The 23,250-nt window shown below is 40.5% G+C and overlaps 1 protein-coding gene across 1 annotated transcript; it reads left to right on the top strand.

The window, feature by feature from the left end:
• The first annotated feature begins 2,674 nt into the window (after window positions 1-2,674).
• LOC122668535 lies at window positions 2,675-3,304 on the top strand. The gene has a single exon (XM_043865088.1). It carries the CDS (start codon window positions 2,675-2,677, stop codon window positions 3,302-3,304), a length of 630 nt encoding a protein of 209 aa, XP_043721023.1.
• Window positions 3,305-23,250: the final 19,946 nt, after the last annotated feature.

The raw sequence follows: 23,250 nt of genomic DNA, 5'->3' as shown, positions 1-23,250 counted from the left end.
CAATTGCAAATTGAACATTTTTGTTGTTTTGTTAGCGGAAGATCTAAATAGGAAAAAAGTGAATATGCAAAAATAAACAAATAAAATCCACCCAGTGATTTTTCGTCAGGAAAATTCAACTGCGGTGATAGCAACACTGGGATTAATACTTAAGTCGCATCCAAAACCTTGGGTTTCAATTAGTTCACCATCCCCTCCCCCCTCAAAAAAAAAAAAAGTAAGGAGAAAATGAAAGTATAACAGAGAATCGCTCCAAGAATCGGCGGATCAATGTGTTGATGCAATTTCATACCGAAATCAGGGAAGAATATGTACAAACGATTGGAACAAGAATAACGAGATTGATGGGGAAAAAAAAGGGGGAATGAAATGAACAGACCTCTTTGGAGTGGAGAAGGCATTCGAGATAGTCTTCCCTAAGAAGTGCAGAGTCTTTGGGCTCCTTGCAATGAGACATACACTCGCTGAAGTCCGCATCTTCCTTGTTTCCTGTGATCCCTCTCTCTCTCTCTCTCTCTCTCTCTGCGTCTGTTACTCACATAAATAATTTGACCGAAGAAAGGTGCAATATTGGTATCAGCTTTTCCTTGGGAAAAAAATTTGGGATCAGCTAATGCAGATCCAATTTTTTTTAAGAGAAATTTACTGTTTCCTCCCTGTTTGTTGTTCTAATTAAACTTTTTACCCCTCTACTTTCTATTATTACACTTGGACCTCTCTAGCTGACGGTGTTACGATTGTTAATTATAGTTTAAAAAGACAGTTTTACCCTTGTTTGGTGTTAGTTATATTTTGATTTAATATAAAAGGGGGGACCCACCACTTATTCTTCTGCAACCCCTATTGCACCCCATCACACCTTCCGCTGTGTACCCCATTGCCCCATCATTGCTACAATCTCCGACCACCCTTGCCCAACATGATGCTGTTGGGTTTTGGGCTTCATTAATACAGGCTATTATTTATTGGGCCCATAATATAGGTTACCCACTCTAGGCTAAGTCAGGGGTATTTCTGAACTAACACATTGTGGGAGTGTGTTAGTAGGGTTAAGTTGAATATTACATATTCAACCTAAGGTCCCCATAGCCATCACTTGATTTTACTAGAATGCCTATTCACGGGAGATTCAAGAGAAAGGCTGTGGAAGGCTATTGGGAAGCACTAAAAGTTTGGGGATCGACTATAGCTATCAACCAAAAGGGTATGTCATTTATTCTTTTATTTATTGTATTCCAATTCTATATGGGATTATGTACAAGTGATTACTGATCTTAATCACAACAAGTGGCATCAGAGGCAACCCATATGGATCTGGAACCCGTGTTCTTGATTAAAACCAATTTTTGAATATTTTTGGGCTTTGGATCGACCTTGTACGGTCACTGCCGGTGGTATACGACCACTAAAAATAAAAAAATTCTATATGAGATTGTAGAGGAGGTCAGGGCGGTCACGGGCATATAAGGCGTTTTGTCGAAAATGGCTCCACGCGTCGGCATACGTCGCTGGAAAAAGTGCGTGCATCTCATGCGCTGTTTTTCGTTAAAAAAAAAAAAAATGGTTTTTAATGATGGCTGGCGATTCATCGTCGGGTCGACTCGGTAGGATTTTTGAGTCAACCCAGTGAGCAGGCAGGTTTGACTCAATCAAACCCGGATGTTCTTATTCGGGCCAGCCCGAGCCCCATCCAAGTGGGCCGACCCGAACCTGACCCAAGTGGGGCAACCCGAACCCGATTTAGGCGGGTCAAATCGACCCGAACTGGGTTAACCGGGCCAGGATCCAAATAGACTTGGGTTGGATAGTTCGATTTGAACCGGTCCAATTTAGCCCCGTTCAGACCCATTTGAACCGTTTTGTTTGACTGGTTCAGCCGGCCAATGTGTGATATCATGCGCCGACATCTTCAAGCGGCGCGTGAGGGCGCGTAGGAGGGAGTTTGGAGTCCCGATTTTTTCTGCTGCGTCTGTTTTTTTTAGACCTACACACTGGTGTGCCTCACTTGCTTCAAATATGACTTCTGGGACCACAGTGAGCATGTGTGTGTGTTTTTCAATTTTTGAAATATGTGTTCATGCATTCCTTGATTCCAAATGATCATGAGATAAATACTTATAATGCAATGACATGATGTAATGTAAAACAATAGCACTATTTCATTAAATTGTTATGTGTGAAAAGTTTCATAAATTAGGTTGTTCAAATTTATGAATAAAACATCCCATAGCTATATCATGAGTCTTTGGGGGTTCTAATAAGGTCAAATGGAACCCACCAAAGTGGTAAAACCTGATTTTATTATAATACTCATAACTCAAGGTTCACTTTAATGGTAGCAAAGAAAGGTGATGCTCACCCAAAGGTAGCATCATCAAAGACTTAAAAGTAATATACACCCACATATAGGGAGAGACTAACCTAGGAATAATAGTTTACCCAAAGGTGACAATTTTGTCAAAGGTTGGTGCTGTCCCACAGTAATTGCAAAGTGTTGAGAGGACCAGTGCATTTCAAAACCCAAAGGTTAGGGATGTAGATTCAGTTGACACTCTTGTTTATGTGCTAGTACATTAGGTTGTACAACTAGCATGAGTTATAGGTATTAAAATACCCAGTTTTATATTTTACTTTCCTGTGATGGATGTATGATTTTATTATATCCTTATGGCAAATGTCTCTAGGCCATGGTTTATTGGATATTCTCAAGCTTTCTGGTGAAAACTATAGAAATTGGAATGACGATTTGGAGGTCTATCTATGCCTTAGAGACCTAGATCTTTGTTTGAGAGAACCCAAGCCAATTAACCTCACCTCAGCCAGTACTGAGGCTGAGAAGACTAACCATGGGAAGCGGGACACTACCAATAGGAAATGCCTGAAAGTCATAAAGCATGCTATCCCTGAGACAATGAAAAATAGCATTACCATGAAGGTGACTGCCACAGAGTACTTGGAGGCAATTATAGTCAAGTTTGAATCTTCAAAGAAGGCTCAGTCAGGTGACTTGATGACCAAGCTGACGACTGCCATGTTTGATGGAAATGGTAGTTCCAAGGAACACCTTCTGGGTCTAGTTTCCTTAGGAAACAAAATTAGGGAGCTGGAAATAAATCTTGATGATGACTTCTTAGTGACCATTGCACTGAATTCACTCCCAGGGCAATATAAGCATCTTCATGGCACCTATAATGCTTTAAAGAATAAATGGAGTATGACTATGGATGAGTTGATTAACATAGTTAGGCAGGAAGAGGCAAGAATGAATAGCCGAACAGGGACAGAATTGAAAGTGACAATCTAATCCAGGGCAAGGGGTCTTCATCTGGAGGACCTCACAAAAACCACAACTGGTTTTCCAAGAAAGGTAGGTACACACCCTACCAGACTAGAAAGAATCACAATGAGTAGGGCAACAGAGGGTAGCAGGGCAACAGAGAGAACACATGACACAAGGATTCGAGCAGTGTTGAATGTTTCTGGTGTAAGAAGAAAGGGCACATGCAGAAGGACTGCTTCAAGAGGAAGCCTTATCTTGATCAGAAAAAGGACACTAGTAAGAATACATCTCTGGTTTGTTATGAATCTTCCCTTATAGATGCACCAATAGATTCTTCGTGGTTGGATTCTGGGTCATCCATTCATGTGATTCATTCCTTGCAGGGGTTCACAAGCAGGAGGGTCCCAAGCAAGTGTGAGGTAACAGTGTTTGTTGGGAATGAAGCGGAGGTGCAAGTGAAGGCCATAGAAACTGTTAGATTATCTTTAAAATCAGACAGTTCAGACAATTTTATTGAGTTGAACGATGTTGTTTTTATTTCCTCTATGAGGAAGAACTTAATTTCAGTTTTCAGATTAGTTTCTAATGGATATTCTGTTAATTTCAATAAAGATGGCTTCACTTTGGTTATAAATTTTATCATTGTTGGTTCTGGCTATTTTTCTGATGGTTTGTATAGATTGAATTGTGTCTCCTGTTGGGTTATGAATGTTGACACTAAACGCCAGCTTGTGGATGAGAAGTCTCCTGTACTTTGGCATAGAAGGTTGGGCCATATCTCTAGAAAGAGAATGGATAGGTTGATCAAGGAGAAGGTACTTGATGACATGGATTTCCAGGACATGGAAACATGTGTTGACTGCATAAAGGGAAAAATGACTTCTTCTACAAAGAAGGATGCTTTTCGCCACACTGTGGCCCTAGACCTCATCCACACAAACATATGTGGACCTTTCCTGACTACTGCACTTGGAGGCTGGTGCTACTTCATCACTTTCATAGATGACTGGTCTAGATACAGTTACATCTTCTTACTTGCTGAAAAATCGAATACATTGAATGCCTTTATGATATTCAAGGCTGAAGTAGAATTCTTCCATTCTAAAAAGATAAAATCTATCAGGTCTGATAGGGGTAGAGAATACTGTGGAAGAGCAGGTGATACAGGATAGCAACTTAGGCCCTTTGCCAAGTATCTACAGGAACAAGGGATAGCTCCACAGTACTCCATGCCAGGTACACCTTAACAAAATTGTGTAGCAGAGAGGAGGAATCGTACTCTAAAGGACATGGTCTAAACCATGGTCAGTAACACCACTGTTCCAGAGTCCTTATGAGGTGAAGCACTCAAAACTGCAGCTTACATTCTTAACAGAGTACCAAGTAAGTCTATAAGTAAAACTCCTTATGAACTCTGGACTAGTAAGAAACCCAGCCTTAGACATTTACGAGTCTGGGGATGCCCTGCTGAAGCCAAACTTTTCAATTCTCAACAGAAAGTTTGGGACCCAAAAACTGTGAGTTGCCGTTTTGTGGGCTACCCAGAAAGGTCTAATGGCTATAGATTCTATTGCCCAAGTTCAGGGAATAGAATAGTACAGATCACCCATGCCAAGTTTCTTGAGATAGAAGGAGATTAGTCTGTGCCCCAGAACTTAAGTTTTGATAAAGGATTGGAACATCTGCTATAGCACCAGAGTCGAGCGACCCGTTGTTGATTGTAGACGGTGATTCTTACATGGATGTTGATGTGGATGTGCCCACAGATCCTATTATTACGGCCACTACAATTGTGGATGTGCCACTGCCTATGTTCGATGATCCATTATCAATTGACACGGTCACCAATGCAGACCCTGAGCCTTTGATGTGATCTACTAGGACTCGTAGGTCTACCATTCACTCAGATTATGTCACATATCTGAATGAATGTGAGTTCAACATCAGTAAGGAGGAAGATCCTGTTACCTTTCTGCAGGCAATCAACAGCAGGGACTCTGACAAATGGGTGAAAGCTATGAAGGAAGAGTTACAATCCATGCATAACAATGGTGTTTGGGAGCTGGTGGATATTTCACAGGGTTACAAAGTCATTGCATCAAAATGGGTCTTCAAGACCAAGACTGATTCTCCGGGAAAGATAGAGCGCTACAAGGCCAGACTTGTAGCAAAGGGTTTCACACAGAGAGAAGGCATAGATTACAAGGAGACATTTTCGCCAGTATCTTCGGAAGACTCATTCAGAATCATTATGGCCATTATAGCACATTTTGACCTTGAACTGTCAGATAGATGTGAAGATGACTTTTCTGAATGGTGATCTGGCTGAGCAAGTTTACATGCATAAGCCAGAGGGTTTCGTGGAGAAAGGGAAGGAGCATCAAGTTTGCAAGCTGAAGAAATCACTGTATGGACTGAAACAGGCTTAGAGACGGTGGTATTTGAAGTTCGATCAGAGAGTGACTTCATATGGTTTTGTTGAGAATGCAATTGACAATTGCATCTACCTGAAGACTACCAGGAGCAGGTTCATTTTCTTGGTATTTTATGTAGATGATATTTTACTAGCCAATAGTAATCTTGGTCTACTTCTGGAGTTTAAGCAGTTTCTGTCTAGTAGTTTTGAGATGAAGGACATGGGTGAGAGCACATATGTACTTGGCATTGAGATAAGTCACAATAGAAAGCGAGGTCTTCTTGGTTTATCACAGAGGGTTTATATTGATAGAATCTTGAAGAGGTTCAACATGTCCTAATGTTTTGGGAATGATGCACCAATCAGCAAAGGGGATAAGTTGAACAAGCAGCAGTGTCCGAAGAATAATCTTGAGAGAGACTCTATGAAGGACAAGCCCTATGCATCAGCTGTGGGAAGCTTAATGTATTCACAAGTGTGTACTCGACCTGACATTACTTTTGCAGTTAGTGTGCTTGGGAGATTTTAGTCTGATGCAGGATTGGCTCACTGGATTGCAGTTAAGAAGGTAATGCGGTACCTATTGAGGACCAGGGACTTCAGGCTAGTCTACAGAAAAGATGATAAACTTGAAGTGGTTGGATACTCAGATTCAGACTTAGTGGTTGTACTGATGACATGAAGTCAACTTCAGGTTATGTCATCTTGATGGATGGAGGTGCTGTTTCATGGAAAAGTGTCAAGCTGATGATCATAGCTTCATCCACCATGCAAGAAGAATTTGTGGCACTGTTTGAGGCAACCAAGCAAGCAGTATGGCTGGGAAATTTTATTGCAGAACTGAAGGTTGTTGACTCCATCTCTAAACCCTTGAGGCTATGGCGTGACAACAACTCTGCAGTCATCTTTTCAAAGAACAACAAAAAGTCCAACAGCTCAAAGCATATTGAGATAAAGTATCTTCTTGTTAGAGAGAAGGTAACTGAGGGAGAAGTTGATGTTGTACACATCCCTACTAAGAAGATGGTGGTTGATCCCCTCACTAAAGCTCTTCCAGTGGAAGTTTTCAGGGGTTATGTTACAAGCATGGGACTTATAGAGTTTTTTGATATGTATGTTTAGTGGGAGTCTATTTTTTCTCCTTTTAACTATTTTTAAGCTCTTTATTTGACCAGTGGTTTTTGTATTCTTTTGACCGTCTTAATACATTTATTGGTTAAGATTTTATTATTTTTTCTTATATGACATGTCTTATGAAATGGCGGTTAGCCATAGGCGGTATTTAGCCAGGGATTCTAAAATGGCGGTTCGTCATAGGCGGTATTTAGCCAAAGATTCTAAAATGGTGGATAAACCATTGGCGGTGAGCCAAAGTATGGTATTAACTCAAGTTCATGACCGTTTGCCCAAGTATGAGTTAATGTAAAAGTGTACTACCTGTGAGGATTTTCAAGGTAGAAGACCTACAAGGAAAGAACATTTACTTGGTAATCATTTGTTATGCTCATGTTTCCTTGTTTATACATATACCCAAAGCGGTTCGCGTTAATAGATCATTTGTGGCTGTGATGACAAAAAGTTGTATGCCGTATGTTGAGGCATGTCTTCTGCTGTCGTTCGACACAAGTGGCTATTACTAGAATCAAAGTAATTTGAGTGGAAGAATGGGACTCTGGCCAATTCCAATAAAAGATATGTATATTAATTTTGCCTACGTGGGAGATTGTTGGGTTTTGGACTTCAGTAATACATGCTATTATTTATTGGGCCCATAATATAGGTAACCCACTCTAGGCTACAGGGATAGTTCTGACCTAACATATTGTCGGAGTGTGTTAGGGTCAGGTTGAATATTATATATTCAACCCAAGGTCCCCACAGCCGTCACTTGATTTTACTAGAATTCCTACTCACAGGAGATTCAAGAGAAGGCCGTGAAAGGCTATTGGGAAGTTCTAAAAGCTTGGGGATCGATTACAGCTATCAACCAAAAGGGTATGTTGTTTATTCTTTTATTTATCTGTTGTATTCCAAGTCTATATGAGATTATGTATGAGTGATTACTGATCTTAATCACAACATATGCAACCTCCAATAAAGAGTGGTAGCCGCCCCCACCCCCATTCAACCCTTCCCCTTGAGCGTCGCCCCCTCCCACCCCTTTTCCCGCTCTGTTCACGACTGTTATTAGTGCTCTCTCTCAGCTATACAGACCTCACTCCTAATCTCTAAAGGATAAGAATAACTTAGCTTAGGTTTCAGCTTCGCCAGATTCAAACAAATTCACCATTCAAAAAGATGTATAGCTAATAAATCGTCAACTATTTGCTTCCTCCCTTCACCAAACCCACCGTATCCTTAAATCCCAATACAAACTCTCATATTTATCAACACCACAACGTCATAAACTGGGGAAAAGCAGTGAAAAAAAGAAAAAGAAAAGATAAACAATAAATTTCCTTGGAACAAGTAACATCCAACAAATTGATGGAAACAGAATTCCGTAAAACAATTTCTCAACCAATCAATCAATCAATCCTCCCTGTCTCTCTTCATCCACAACCGACAAAGAACCCCAAAATCTCTTCCTCGATCAAGAAAACCTTGATCTAAGTATCTAACACCAACAATATACATTCATCGGAGGAAAAGAAGAAACCCTAAAATCTCCACTTTAACAGCCACTGATTGGAACCCTAATTCCTGAACCACCAAACGGCTATGCTTGAGATGTAAAACAGCGATAGAAACCACAATCGAGAAAGAGACTATCTTGAAAGAAATTTTTAGAACACAATAGCAAAAGTACTGAAATTTACATTAGAAACAAATCAAAATGATGCGAATTCCACGGGCAATGAAGAAGAAATTTGAAGCTTAATTATAACGTGAGATTTGGAGATGGGGGAGAATAAAACGTCAAATTATTTGGAGAATGTGGGTAAGGATAATACAAAGATTGATGAGAGGAAATGGCGGAGAAGAAGGAAAGAAAGAATAGAATGTTAAAGGAGAGGAAAGGAAAATCTGGTGGAAAATTTTGATGATTTCTACTAGTTCGATCCTTGTTTTTCTTCAAATTATGACTCCAATAGCATCATCAATATGCCACCACCAACACCACAAGAAGCACAACCACCTTTACTTCAGCAGGTAGTCAGTGGCTGGAATGGAAACAAATCCATGGGAACAAAGAGTGAAGTTATGGGAAAAATTGCAATGATGATGATCGGTACCCACATGTCTGTGTCTTACAGTGGCATTCAGGTCCATGCCTTTGGAGTCGGGCGTCTCACCTTCACCGGAGACGATGAAGTTCAAAGGAAGAAAAAGGGGACATTGATGCCTTCTCATCCTTTTTTATCCAAAAGGTAAAAGGATCATCTTACATGCACCCAAGGTTATTTTAGGCATTAAACTTTTTTCTCCTTCGCCATGTCACGAGTTAACAAAGGGACACTAACGGGCTGGTCTAATTGTAATAGATCATAAACTGTAGTAAAGAGAGGGAGTAATAATTGAAAGTAGAGGGGAAGCAAGTTTAACTAGGGTAAAGTATAGGGGAGGAAATGGTAAATTTCTCTTTTTTTTTTGTAAACACTTTGTTCCCACTACACATGCATTGACTTACACAACTGTGTGCCAATAGGGATGCAAGTTTGGCCCTATTGGCCCAAACCCACCTTGTCCTGCCTTGAGCCTGAACAGGGCCTCAGTTGAGATACCTTGGCATTGAGGCGCGGGCTAGGGTTAGAAATTTTTTTACATAGAGTCAAGATCGGGCAGGGCCAGGGTTGAGGCCTTGGACTAAGCTCGGCTTGGCCAGCCCGACCTTGTTTTAATTTAAACTTTAATTGTCACACACATTTTGTTATGAAATATATTAATATGAAGATAGTAAGTGATATAATATTATTTAATGTATATTTGATAATTTTCTCCCCGACCCAGTCCAGTCCATGCATCTCCCTTCCCCCATTCCCATAATCAAGGCCAATCAGGGTTAGGGTCGGATTTTTTCGGGCCATGAGTCATGGCCAGTCCAACCCGACCTTGTTGTAGCCTTATGTACATTGGATAACCCTTAGGAATTTGCAAGTGACTAATCTAGACTATGGTCCTCTCAATCCAATGGTTGGAATAAACATATCATCTACCAATTTGACAAAATAGATAACATGTGATATATATTTTTTTTTTAAAATGGCTGACTTTTGTTACATTAATAATTTACTTTTTTAATTAGTATTACAAATATTATTTGAGCAAGAGATTGTTATTTGGTCATGTAACACCTGGACCAACATGGGGGCCAATATGAGTGCATGTAAGATTATTTGACTGAATATGATTTTATAGTTCACTGGGGTGTTGAGCAGTAGTTTCACACGATCCTATGTCTAAGCATAGGAATCACTAGCGTTCTTTTCCTTATTATTTTTGGGAAGAAGAACACTGTCTGTGATTGTGGCCCATGCTAGCACTCCCACGAGTCTATGTCTCTCCTTCCCATATGAAAAGACACCTTTGGCCCCTTGTTTTGAGGAGAGAGATAGACACATGAGAGTGCTGGTGTAGGCCATACTCCCGACTAGAAAACATCGAACGATTGAGATGTTTCTCGTTCCATTTGAAGATAATTATTCTACCGTTGTAGGATTCTTTTCCAAACTGGTAGCGTGTAGAACGTTTCTCATGACTAATTTGTCAATCAAGGCAATCTTTTCCTTAAGGCCCCGTTTGTTTGACGGATAAAAATGGGTGGAAAACTTGTGAGGGTGGGTCCCACATGCTGTGGGTTAGATTGACAAGGGAAGGAAAGGAAAAGAAAGAAAATAATGGTATATTCATTTTGCAGTGGGATGAGATTTATTGGAAGAGAGAGGAAATGGACGTGTGGTGGGATTCCATGGGAAAGAAAGGAAATAGGAAGAGGAGAGAGATAGAATCAAAAGTAACTTTTCCACGAATAGTGATAAAGTCCTATCAAATGACTTTGAAAGTGAATGGGTTGAGAAAAAGAGGGGTGCCACCTCGCCATATCATACTATTATATAAGTGCACGAACTCATGCTTCGTAACTACTTTTTCACTTGTCTATTTTATCCTTTGTTTTTAATTTAAATCTCATTTATACCCCTTATTATTATCCTTTCGTCCTTATTATTTTTTCTATATTTTTATCAATTTGTCGGTACCCTTTCCCAATAAAATCTTTGTTACTTCTCTATTCTACCCTTTCTTGAAACCCTTTCACATTAAACTCCTCTCATTATCGAGGTTTTGAAGAAAAATCCTCTCCTGCGTGAACGGAAGCCCTGGATCAGAGTGAACCCAAGGGAATGTCACCATCGTCGCTACTGCTGCTCTCGTCACTGTACAAGTCTCAAACATATTCGATCCATCTCTAATGTTCCTATTCCCTTCTTCTCTCTTTCCCTCCCCTCCATATCCTTCTCTCTCATAATAGTCCATCCATTCCATGGTCATTACAGAGAACAAAGGCCTTCATCGTTGCACTTTGGTGCTACTGTAGGCATTCGGCAGGGGTGCCCTTTATCTCCTTACTTGTTTACCTTGGCTCTAGAAGTCCTCTCTAGACATTTGCAGTCCTGTACTGATCAGCAGCTCATTACTCCTATGCCCAAGTGCAAAGCTTTAAAGCTTACCCACCTTGCTTTTGCAGATGACTTGATGATTTTCTCCAAAGCCTCCATAGCCTCGCTCGAGTGTATATTGCTTTGTCTTCGTCAATTCCATGCCACTTCAGGGCTCCGCATCAATCCTAACAAATCCCTCATCTTCTTTGCTGGTATTCCAGAATTGGACAAAAGGGAGTTTCTTGACAGCTCTGGTTTCCTTGAAGGCCATCTGCCAGTCAAGTATCTAGGTCTCCCTTTGATCCCAGCCAGGCATTCTGCTCATCACTGCACTCCCATGTTGGATCTCATCAGGAAAAGGCTTCAGTTATGGAAAGCCAAGCTCCTCTCCTATGCTGGTAGACTGGTCCTCATCAGATCTGTCCTAAAAGCTTCCTACCTCTACTGGTTCGGCATCTATGGGTTGCCGCAAGCATCCATCAAGTCCCTGAAATCCTTGTTATCTGCTTACCTTTGGAAAGGCTCTGACACGCCTAGGTTTCTCCACCCTCTCAAATGGGCTTCAGTCTGCCTCCCAAAAAAGGAGGGTGGTCTGGGTATCAGAAGGATCAAAGAAGCCAACCGGGCTGATATTATCAAGCTCATTTGAAAGATAGCCTCTAAGAAAAAGAGCATTTAGGTTGACTGGGTTTACTCGAGACTCCTCCAGCAAGACTCTATTTGGACTGTTAGTGTCTCCTCTGAGGCTTCTTGGGTTTGGCGCAAGATCCTAGAAGCTCGTCATCTTGTTCAAAGTCATATCCACAATCACATTGGAGATGGGCTCTCCACCTCTCTGTGGCTGGACAACTGGCACCCTAAAGGAATATTACTCCATCTTGTCACCCCAAGGGTTATCTATGCTTTGGGTTTTCATAGGAAGGCTCGGGTGGCTGATATTATCCATCTTGATGACTGGGCTCCCCCCCAAACCTCCTCTCCGCAGTTATCTCTTATCTGGAGTGAGCTTCAGTCTATCAGCAGAAGGTTGCCTACTAGGGGAGATAGTGTCTCTTGGAATGCTAACAGCTCTCCTGCATTCTCCTCTAAAGGAGCTTGGAACCTTATCCGGCAGAAAGGTCCGATGGCTATTTGGAGGAAGCTTCTATGATTCAGGCATCACATCCCTAGGCACTGCTTCACTACTTGGAGGGTCTTCATTGAATGTCTTCCTACGCAAGCCTTCCTTCGCAGGCGGCACATCCAGGTGTCCAGTTCTTGCTGCCTTTGTTGGAGCAACTCGAAAGACTCGGCTCATCTGTTCTTTGATTGCCCAGTCTCCAAGGCCATATGGAAAGGCATCCTCTCCAAATGTTGGCCTGCCCAAAGAAGGATTCTCAGTTTCTCTAGAGAATGGATTTGGGTTGACATGACCTATGGAGGAACTTCTGTGTGTGATTCAGTGGGAAAGATGGCTTTCTGTGCTGCTATTAGTCACATTTGGATGAAGAGGAATATTAAAAAATGGACCTCCAAATCGCGTACCTTTCAGCAGATATGGGATTCCATTTCCTTTGAAATCTCCTCAAAGCTGCTGTTTGCCCCTCCCTCTTTTTGTAAGGACACCCCAAGGAACAGGCTTATTGTTGTCTCCTGGGGTCTCTCTAATGTTTCTCTTCTAGCTCCTGTTAGCTAATGCTCTCCTAGCTTTGGGCTCTTGTATTCCCCCTTTGGGGGCCTTTCCTTTTTCTTTAGTAATTATATTCTTTATTCACCCAAAAAAAACATCGTTGCGGTTTCACCCGATGGGTCTATATGTGTAGTGGTAATGATGGTGTGAAGCTGCTACTGGAATTGGCTGATAGTAAGAGGCTTCATTCGCTTGACGCTGTGAATATTATTCATGCCTTCTGTTTGTCCGAATTGGTATTGGCTTTGCACGGCAACGCAGGAGAGTGCTATGATTTGGGATCTAGAAAGCAAGAGCATCATTCAGGACTTGAAACCTGATGCAACTTTTGTCAATAATCAGGTATATTTGGTTTCAGGGTTAATGTTTATTTATTTGTATATTAGAATTACATGCTTCACTTACATGTTGTTTATTTTTCCGTATTCCTATTCAGCTACACTTTTGATGTATGTGCCTTTTCCATCTCATATGCATATCAAGTGTTCGATCTTAATGATTCTTGAACATTGTGGTGACTGTTGAATGTCATGGCTATGCTTAACTTAAGTTTGGACATCATCTTATTGGAATAAGTAGCAAACCCATTTTTTTTTAATCCAATTGAACTTGGACCACCAATTACATACTTTGACATCTTCGTTTATCCTACATTTTGTTGAAATGAGTATTTAGGCATGGGTTGTTTTGGTGCTGCTCATTTGTTTTCCTTCAAAGGGCTCCTTTGTTTTCTGATGTGTCACTCATCTGTTATCAGTGTTCTCTTTTATTCTGTTGTCTTCTTTATGAATTTGTTGTTGTGGTTTTTGTTCTACTTTATGAAGCATTTTATGGCCTTGTGTTTTTTATTTTTAACTTTTATTTCGAAGGCATACTCAATTGCTTGGTTATCAATCTTTAGTTATAACTGTTCGTTTCTACTTTTCGTTGAGATGACCATATCCTATCCCCCTACTCGAGGGAAGGGGGGATCCGCTCCTAGGTCGTCGCTCTGTTGTGTCTAGCACTCTAGCCCATCCTCTCTAGGCACTTTTGGAAGGAACGGTGTGTGATAATGTACACGCTTCCCCGGTCCTTGTAGATACCCAGAAGAAAAATTGATTCCAACAAAGAAACTTAAGATAGACTGACATGCTATGTTTTCCCTTTCCATTCCCAAGTCAACTAACTGACTTTATGCCCTGTACTATTGTCAGTTATTGTTATTTCATTAGCAGCATAGATTTGTCCAGTTGACCAATTCACTCAAATCATTTGTAGCTTATTGAGACATAATATGTTCTCAATTATTACATGTTCGATTGAAGTTATAATCCTCTGAGACTTTCCTACTGATGAGTGGAATACAATTATTATATATAGTAACCCTTTCTATTTCCATTGTGGACAAAAATTGTTGATTATAATCAGTTTGAGAATTGTTGAACAATATAGTTTTTTGATAAGGTTCGTGTGTCTCCCTATCTGTAGGGTATTACTCTAAAAAAGAAGGAACCTTTTACAGATTCTTTATTGTCCATATATTATTCAAGTTTATCTTGTCCTTGATTGAGGCTCAAAAACATGATGCATGGGGTTATCATGTTGTCCTGGAGATCATAGTGTTTAATTGAGTCTTGATGCTCATGGATTGATGTCAATTGTTGATACTATGTTATAGTGGTGATTCATGGTAAATTATGTGATAGAAAGACAGAAGAACCAGCTGAAACTTTTATTGTGTGCTGGAAGCATAAGAATTAGAAGACATCTCAAACTTATATTAACAATGTGTTTAGCAGTGATAAGATAAATTTATTTTGACAGTCTTTGCATCCAACTAGAAAGAAGGGTGGTGGGCATACCTGCATGAAGCTCCTGTCAATATTGCTTCTCTCTCCCTCCCGTTCTCTCTCTCTCTCTCTCTCTCTCTCTCTCTCTCTATCTGTCTCTGTACTGAAATACTTTTATTCTTTTGTATTAGAATACTTGATATGTGTTGAATTATGTACACTAGAATATCATGGGGGTGTTTTGATCTTTTTCCTGTCTTTATTTCATGTACAATCATGTCGGCTATGTTAGGGACAATTCTATCCATGTTTTTTCTATCTCTTATTATAAATATATGGCTTGGGGTCTACCTTAGGCCACTGAAGAAATATTCTCTAATTCTAAACTCTCTAAACGTGGTATGAGAGTTTAGAATTGGAGAATAATTCTTCGGTGGTCTAAGGTAGACCCCAAGCCATATATTTATAATAAGAGATAGAAAATACATGGATAGAATTGTCCCTAACATAACCGACATGGCTGTACATGAAATAAAGATAGGAAAAAGACCAGAATACCCCCATAGTATTCTGGTGTACATGATTCAACACTCCCCCTCAAGTTGGAGCAAATATGTCAATCATGCCCAACTTGACTAGATGAGGATAGAACAATTTCTCAGACGATCCCTTAGTGAAAATAATAGCAACCTGATCAGTAAACTTCACAAAGGGAACACAAATCAATCCTTCTTCCAACTTCTCCTTATTAAAATGCCTGTCCACTTCAACATGCTTAGTGCGATTATGCTATACTAGATTGTGTGCAATGCTGATTGCAGCTTTGTTGTCATAGTACAACATCATAGGAAGATGAACAGGAACACCAAGGTCTTGTAGTAAGCCTTTCAGCCAAATTAACTCACAAATGCCCTGTGCCATAGCACAAAACTCTGCTTCAACACTAGAACGAGCCACCACATTTTGCTTCTTGCTACGCCAAGTGATACGATTGCCCCTACAAAAGAACAATACCCAGAGATAGACTTCTGATCTATAGAACCAGCTCAGTCAGCATCGGTATATACCTCTACCCGCAGGTGACCATGAAGAGACAGAAGAATGCCTTTTCCAGGAGCTGACTTCAAGTAGTGAAGAATCCGAAGAACAACCTCCATATGAGAAGAATAAGGGTCATGCCTGAATTGACTCATAGTACTCACAACAACAACAATGTCTGGACATGTGTGTGAGAGATAAATCAACTTCCCCACTAGTCTTTAGTACCAGCCTTTATCAACAGGTTCACCCTCTTTTTCTTTGAGGCGGATAGTAGCCTCCATAGGACTATCTGAAGGGTGACATCCTAACAAACCAGTTTCAGCCAACAAGTCTAGAACATACTTCCTTAGGGAGAGAAAGATGCCCTTAGAAAACCTTGCAACCTCAACCCTAAAAAGTATCGTAGTTTCCCTAGATCTTTAATCTCAAACTCCTGCCCAAGAAACTTTTTCAACTGGTTGATCTCATCATCATCGTTGCTAGTAATCACAATGTCATCCACATAAACTATAAGAACAGTGAGTTTTTACCAGCCCTCTTTGTAAAGAGAGTGTGATCAGCATTACTGTGCTTATAGACCATAGGAATCATGGCCTTGTGAAACCGACCAAACCATGCTCTAGGTGACTGCTTCAGCCTAAAAAGTGCTCGCCTCAATTTGCACACTTTACCTTGATTACTGTCACAAGAAAACCTTGGTGGAATATTCATGTACACCTCCTCACCAAGTTCTCCATTTAGGAAGGCATTCTTCACATCCAGCTGTTATAGATCCCATCCAAGATTGACTGCACAAGATAGCAAAACCCGAACTGTATTCAACTTTGCAACAAGAACAAAGGTCTCCTGGTAGTCAATCCCATATGTCTGAGTGAAGCCTTTTACAACCAGACGTGCCTTATATCGATCCACAATCCCATTGACCTTCTGTTTAACCATAAACACCCATTTACATCCCACTAGTTTTTTCCCCTGAGGAAGATCTACAAGATCCCAAGTATTATTTTTTTTCAAGGCTCTCATTTCTTCCAACATAGCTGCCTTCCACTTTTCATCTTCATAAGCTTCCTGCCAATTTTTAGGAACAGAAATAGAAGAAAGAGAAGACACAAATGCACGAAAAGATGGAGAAAGAGAATTATAACAAAACAAAGCAAGAAATGGGATGCAGGGTGCAAGTTTTAGTACCTTTGCGATGAGCAATAGGTAGTTCAGAAGGAGAGGTCTCACCAGGAGGAGGAGGATGAGGATCTGGATCCTGAGCCGGCAATTGGATAGGTATTGGTGCCATAGTGGATTGATGTTGCCCTCTTTTGGAGCATCTCTTTTGGTAGGTGATGACATTCGAGTTATCAATTCTCTTCTGAAATTCACTGATGGTTCTCTGGACTAGAGTTAACTCCCCCTGACTAGGAACATGACCATCATTATTTTATACAAGCTTCCCCTGTAAAGGAATCCTTACGGAAGAAGGGATAGCAGCCAGGGGAGGCTGGGTAGCAGCTGAAGGAGATGGAGCAGCAGCCAAAGGAGGTTGGGTAGTAGCCAAAGTAGGCTCCAAAGTAGGCTGGGCAGCAACCAAAGGAGATGGGAGAAGAGGAACCTCAAGGGGAGGAAGCACAAATACATCTTCACTAGAACTAGAATTCTCCCCCTGAAGATGTGGGGATGGATAATAGGAAAGACATTTATGAAAAACGACATCCATACTGACTAGAGTACGATGGGAAGGGGGATGGTAACACTTATAACCTTTCTGGGTTGGAGAGTAACCCAAAAAAACACACCACAACCCACGAGGGTCAAGTTTGCCATGAGATTTTGTGTCTCTGGCAGAGCATACACAACCAAACACTTTGGGAGGAACCACAGATGGAATTCCCATGTAAAAGTTCAGCCAGACTATGGGAGTCAAGAACACGAGAAGGCAACCGATTAATGAGATAGGTTGCAGTGAGAACAACATCCCATCAATATTGGGAGGGAATATGGCGCAAAAACATCAACGCCCTGGCCACTTCCAACAAGTGTCAGTTCTTCCTTTCAGCTACACCATTTTGGGCTGGGGTATCGACACAACTAGTCTGGTGAATAATCCCATTATCAGCAAAATACTTTTGAAATTGAGTTTCCTTATACTCAGTGCCATTATCACTTCTCAAAACCTTGAGAGTATCTTAGAACTAAGTTTGGATCATTTTATGAAAATACTGAAAACAAGAAAAAATGGAAGTTTTACGACTAGGGCCCCAAACATCAGACTGCACCAATTGAAAAAGTGAAGAACTCCTTTTATTTGAAATCGAATAAGTAGAACATATCTGTTTGGCCAGAACACAAGCCTCACAAAAAAAATCGGTCTTATCACATGTTTTGACCAAAGTAGAAAATAAAGATGCTAAAATTCCTAATGGAGGCTGACCTAATCTAGAGTGCCACTGGTAAATTTTAGAAGAGACTAAGGAGTTCTAATGTGGAGATGGTAATGGGGTGGAGTGAGATGACCATCATCAAGCAGCTACAAGCCACTATGCACTTTACCCAAATCCAATCGTCTTCCTAGAGGCCAGATCTAGAAACACACAATGGGAAAGAAAAAAAGTCACTTTGTAGTTAAGATCATAAGTAATACTACTAATGGAAAGAAGGTTTGTAGTAAAATTAGGAATATGCAAAACTGAAGACAAAGTAAGGGAGGAAGTGCAGTTGATGATTCCTTTTCCAGATATGGAGGAAAGGAAACCATCATCTACTTTGACCTTGTCTTTCCCAGAAGTGGGAGAATATCGATGGAATAAGCTAGAAGAACCGGTCATGTGATCCGTAGCCCCAAAATCTATGATCCAAGGATGGGAAGCTATAGAAGCACAATGACCACCAAATGGAATACTTGACCAGGCAAAGTGTGAACTTGAAGGAGTAGAAGAGGTGGCAAGAGCTAATGTAGTAGAGGCAGCAGTAGTGGAAGACCTTAGCACTCATAGGAAAGCCTGTAGATCATCCTGGGATAGACTAGTGTCAGTAGCCGAGGCTGTAGGAACAAATTCAGAGTGGTTTGCCTTATTTTTTGTCTTCTTCTTGGTAGCCTGTTTAGCCTTAAAGTCAGCTGGTTTCCCTTGAAGCTTCCAGCACTTCTCTTTGGAGTGGTAAGGCTTGTGACAATGCTCACAAGTAACAGTCCCTGTAGTAGAATCACCAAGAGAAACATGTCTGCTAGGTGCAAGAGTAGCCTAGGCAGCAAACTGGAGGGTTGATCTGTCAGTAATAGGAGGGAGGAGCATAGCAGCCCGATGGTTCTTTTCAGAGGAGACCAAAGCATATGATTGTTCAAGTGTGGGAAAAGGGGAATGACCTAATACTTGAACACGAATCTGGTCATACTCCATGTTCAAACCAGCCAAAAAATAATACACCCAGGTTTTGTTCAGATGCTTTTTATATGCAGTGATATCAGCAGCAGTAGTGGGATGATAATCAGAAAAATGGTCCAGTTTTTGCCAGAGACTACGTAAAGTAGCATAGTATTTGGAGACAGATAACTCCCCCTTAGTAGTACTATTGGCCTTCTTTCGGAGTTCATACACCTGTGCATCATTACCAAGCTGTCCATATGTCTCCTTGCAAGCAGACCAAATCTAATGGGTTGTATCAAGGAGAAGGAAACCACTGGCAAGGTCTGATTGCATTGAGCTAATCAAATAGGACATAAGTATACCATTGTTAGAGATCCATCTAGTCAAGAGAGGGCCAGGGGCAGTCGGCCTGGTAATAGTAGCATCAATATGGCCAGTAAGCCCATGGCCAACAATAGCAAAGTATGCCGAATAATACCAGATCAAATAATTGCTCCCATCCAATTTGATAGTATTAGGGAGGAAGATCACAGTTGTCATTCCTACCAAGCCCATTAGCAGCAGAGGTGCCAGTAGAGACTTCAGAGTCACCCATAAGGCAGCAAAGAAACCCAAATCGCAGAGGAGGGCTGTGGTGATAAGAAACCCAAGAATGCCTTCAAATTAAGGGCTGAAAATTGGAGAAGAATCCCCTTTCAATGTGAGAATATGTGTCTCCAAAAATCAGCAGCAGCAGACAAGTGACCCCTAGATCGATATTTTTAGGGTTTTAAAAAAAACCCTGTTTGGCTGAAATCAATGTAGGGATGAATGGATCCAAAAACTGAATTGTTGAATCTCAAATTGAGGCCAAGTGTGTATTTATAAGTGGAGAACCAGCCTTCAAAAAATCAGAACCAATAGAAGTCACCAACTCCTAGATCGACAATTGTCAGGGTTTTGAAAAAAACCCTAGTTTTGTAAAAAATGGATCTTAAGAGGTATTGAATGCAAGTGAAGATAGGAACAGAATCTTAGGAGAGGGCCTGCTGCAATTCTTGATCTTCAAAGAGGAGGATTGGTCCCTTTGTAGCAGAGATGGAAACAATCCAAAAGAACTGAAGTTCCAAATATCGCAGACAGGTAGTCTTTGTCCCAATTGATCAAAAAATTGTAGCATGGAAAGAGGTAATTGAGGGTAGCATCTGGATCTGTAGATCACCTCATCAGTGCTGCCCTAGTGGGAGAATGGAAGCAAGGGGATCAAACTAGAAGAAGAAGAAGAAGAAGAGAAGAAGAAAAAATTGAAGGGGAAAGAAAATCGAGAATGGAGGGAGGGGAAGGTCCCTAATTCATAACCTGCTCTGATGCCACGTTGAGAGAGTTTAGAATTAACGAATAATTGTTCGGTGGTTTAAGGTAGACCCCAAGCCATATATTTATAATAAGAGATAGAAAATACATGGACAGAATTGTCCCTAACATAGCCGACATGGCTGGACATAATTCAACAATATGATTTCTACCTGTTGGGTGATGTGGCCACATTGCCGTTATCCAATGGATCCATAACGTCACGTCCCGTAATAGAAGGGATATTGGTGAGAGTTTGGGGGGTGATTCCACGTTAAGGAAGCAAGCAACGACTCTTCTATGGACTCCTATAAATATGGTTTTAAGGAGTTGGAAAGATAATGAAGGATAGCGCAACTGGAGCCCCCAATCATCTATTCACCACTCTGTAATCTTCTTCTGCTAAACAGGTACTGCATTTCATCGGGTGACTAGATTCTCATCTCTTGACGAAGTCGATCTCTAATACTACCGTTGTTATCTAGTTGCAGCCCTGCCCTTATCATAAAAGTTAAGTTCTTATTTTGATGGATTTATGTTTTGTGATCTACACCAACTTTTTCTGTCTCTCAAGGCATCTTAAGATTGATGCCAATAACACAATGTTTCATGATGCCTTCAGATGCTCAATTTCTTATAGAAAATGGAAGAGACTGTTTCTTCTTCTCATTTTCAGTCATTTAAACTCAAAGCTCCCCAGTGTCTGTACTACTCAATCAGGCACCTCAGGCATCACCGGGGACCTCGAAAATTCAGACTCCAATCCACATGGATGAAAGAGGGGGTCAACTGTCTCTGAGCAGATAAATTATGGAACATGGATGATTAAAGGTTCTACTGCACCAACCATAGTGGATATTGTCTAAGAAAGTATAGAGTATATGCAAAAAAATTTATTTTGGCTTAATTTTGAAAAGCTCACCAGATTGTGATTATTTATCTGTGAAGACGTTAATAAATAATAGGGAAACCAAAAGCCATTCACAGAACCAAAACAGTAAGTCCTCACTGTGTTGGAATAGTGTTAGAATTTTTTCAATAGGGAAACCAAAAGCCATTCGCACTCCTTCTTTGGTTCAATGTTGGCCTGATTTTTTGACGGTTTTGGGTCATTCTTTGGTTCAATGTTAGCCTGGTTTTTTGGCTAAGGAACATGTATCTTCAAAGAGACATATCTAAGGGACATGTATCTTCAAAGAGACATATCCAAGGGACATATCCATTTGTATAGGTGCATTCATAGCACTTGGATTGGAATCTTTTAATCTAATCCACCGATCCAAGAGACACATCTACACCATGGAGTATCTCCAAGAGACGCACCTACACCATGGGGTATCTCCAAGAGAACACCATGGGGTATCTTCAAGAGACATTTACATATAAGTGCTTGGAATAGAATCTTTTAATCTTATCCACTCATATCAATGGACACACCCATTCCATGAGGTGTCTTGAAGGGATACATCTACCACTATAAATAGAGGTGAAATGGATAGCCCAAATCATTCAATTATTGTGGGACGATTTCGGTCACTCAGGCATTAACGAATTCTCAATTCTCTGATAGTTTCAAGTGATTGCTGTCTCTGCAGATCAGTAATCAGTCTAGCCTGTTTTATCTTGGGAGGCAGATTTGCTGCAACCCAGTGCAGTAATAAGGTGCAAATACTATCTTAAGGATAGAGCATTCTCGTTCGACTCAGGCTATCTCTTTGTCCTCTTCTTTTGATATCAGCGTTTTTTCTAACAAATAATATTTTTTGCTGATTTAAAAATTCTGCATTTAAATATGTGATATGTTTTCTATCTTGTCTGATTGTGCCTCTACCCTTTCCATAAAATTTAAGATTTTTTTTGATGGATTTATGTTCTATAATATACACTTATTCTTTCCATCTCTCAAGGCATCTTAAGATTGATGCAAATAGCAAATGGTTTTGTGATGCCCATGTGATTGAATTGCCTAATTTCATGACAAAATTCTTTATACAAGTCATAATCGTATGCACAATCCATTGTGCTTCAGCTGGCACAAGGAAGGTAAAAATATCATTTCGGTTAGTTTGGCAAATACTCATGATGCTTTTCAAGACTTGTGATTAGCGGTCAATGGGTTTCGCTCTTCCTGCATTTTCTTCATGAACTTACTGAAATTACATGTTACACAAAGCTGTTACTTTGGTTTAGCATTAAGGAGGGCTTCTTCTTGTATAGGTTGAGAATTTGGTTTCTAATTCCTGGGTACTACAGAAGCTTGATATTTATGTTTTTGCACAATGTGAATTTAATTCGTCTGATGTATTAATTGATTATCTACTCTTGACAACAGAAAGAAGAAGGCAGTTCATAAGACTAATGACTATAGCAACAGATGAAAAAAAGCTCTAGAGCATCCTTAAGAGAATAGGGGCGAATGCCATCCCTGCCATTGTGGATGTCAACTTATTCAAGGATGACATTATCATCCAGTCTCTAAACCCCTAGGTTACAACCAACTAGACATGAGATTTTGTGGTCATTTATCATCCAATTTCTAAACCTTAATTATATTTGCTAATTGTATTTTTTGTTTGTTTCAGTTCAAATGTCAATGGCTGCCAACGCTTGGATTGTTAGTGTCGCTCCTCAAATAAAGAAGTACAATCTCATTCCTTAGCTCACTTCTCCATAGGCTCCATCCATCTTTGCCAGTTTATCCTGACTACGTGTAGTTGTAACTTCGATGATAGTTGGTGTGATGTCACTGTAATGCACATTTACATGCAGTAGCATTGGGTGTGGCAT

The sequence above is a fragment of the Telopea speciosissima genome, chromosome 7 (assembly GCF_018873765.1).
Source record: "Telopea speciosissima isolate NSW1024214 ecotype Mountain lineage chromosome 7, Tspe_v1, whole genome shotgun sequence".
In the NCBI taxonomy this organism is placed as follows: domain Eukaryota; kingdom Viridiplantae; phylum Streptophyta; class Magnoliopsida; order Proteales; family Proteaceae; genus Telopea; species Telopea speciosissima.
Note: the sequence above shows the minus strand (reverse complement) of the source record. Positions and strands in the feature narration are given on the sequence as shown.

Coding starts and splice junctions, on each gene's coding strand:
- LOC122668535 (XM_043865088.1), top strand. CDS start 2,675: ATGTCTCTAGGCCATGGTTTATTGGATATTCTCAAGCTTTCTGGTGAA.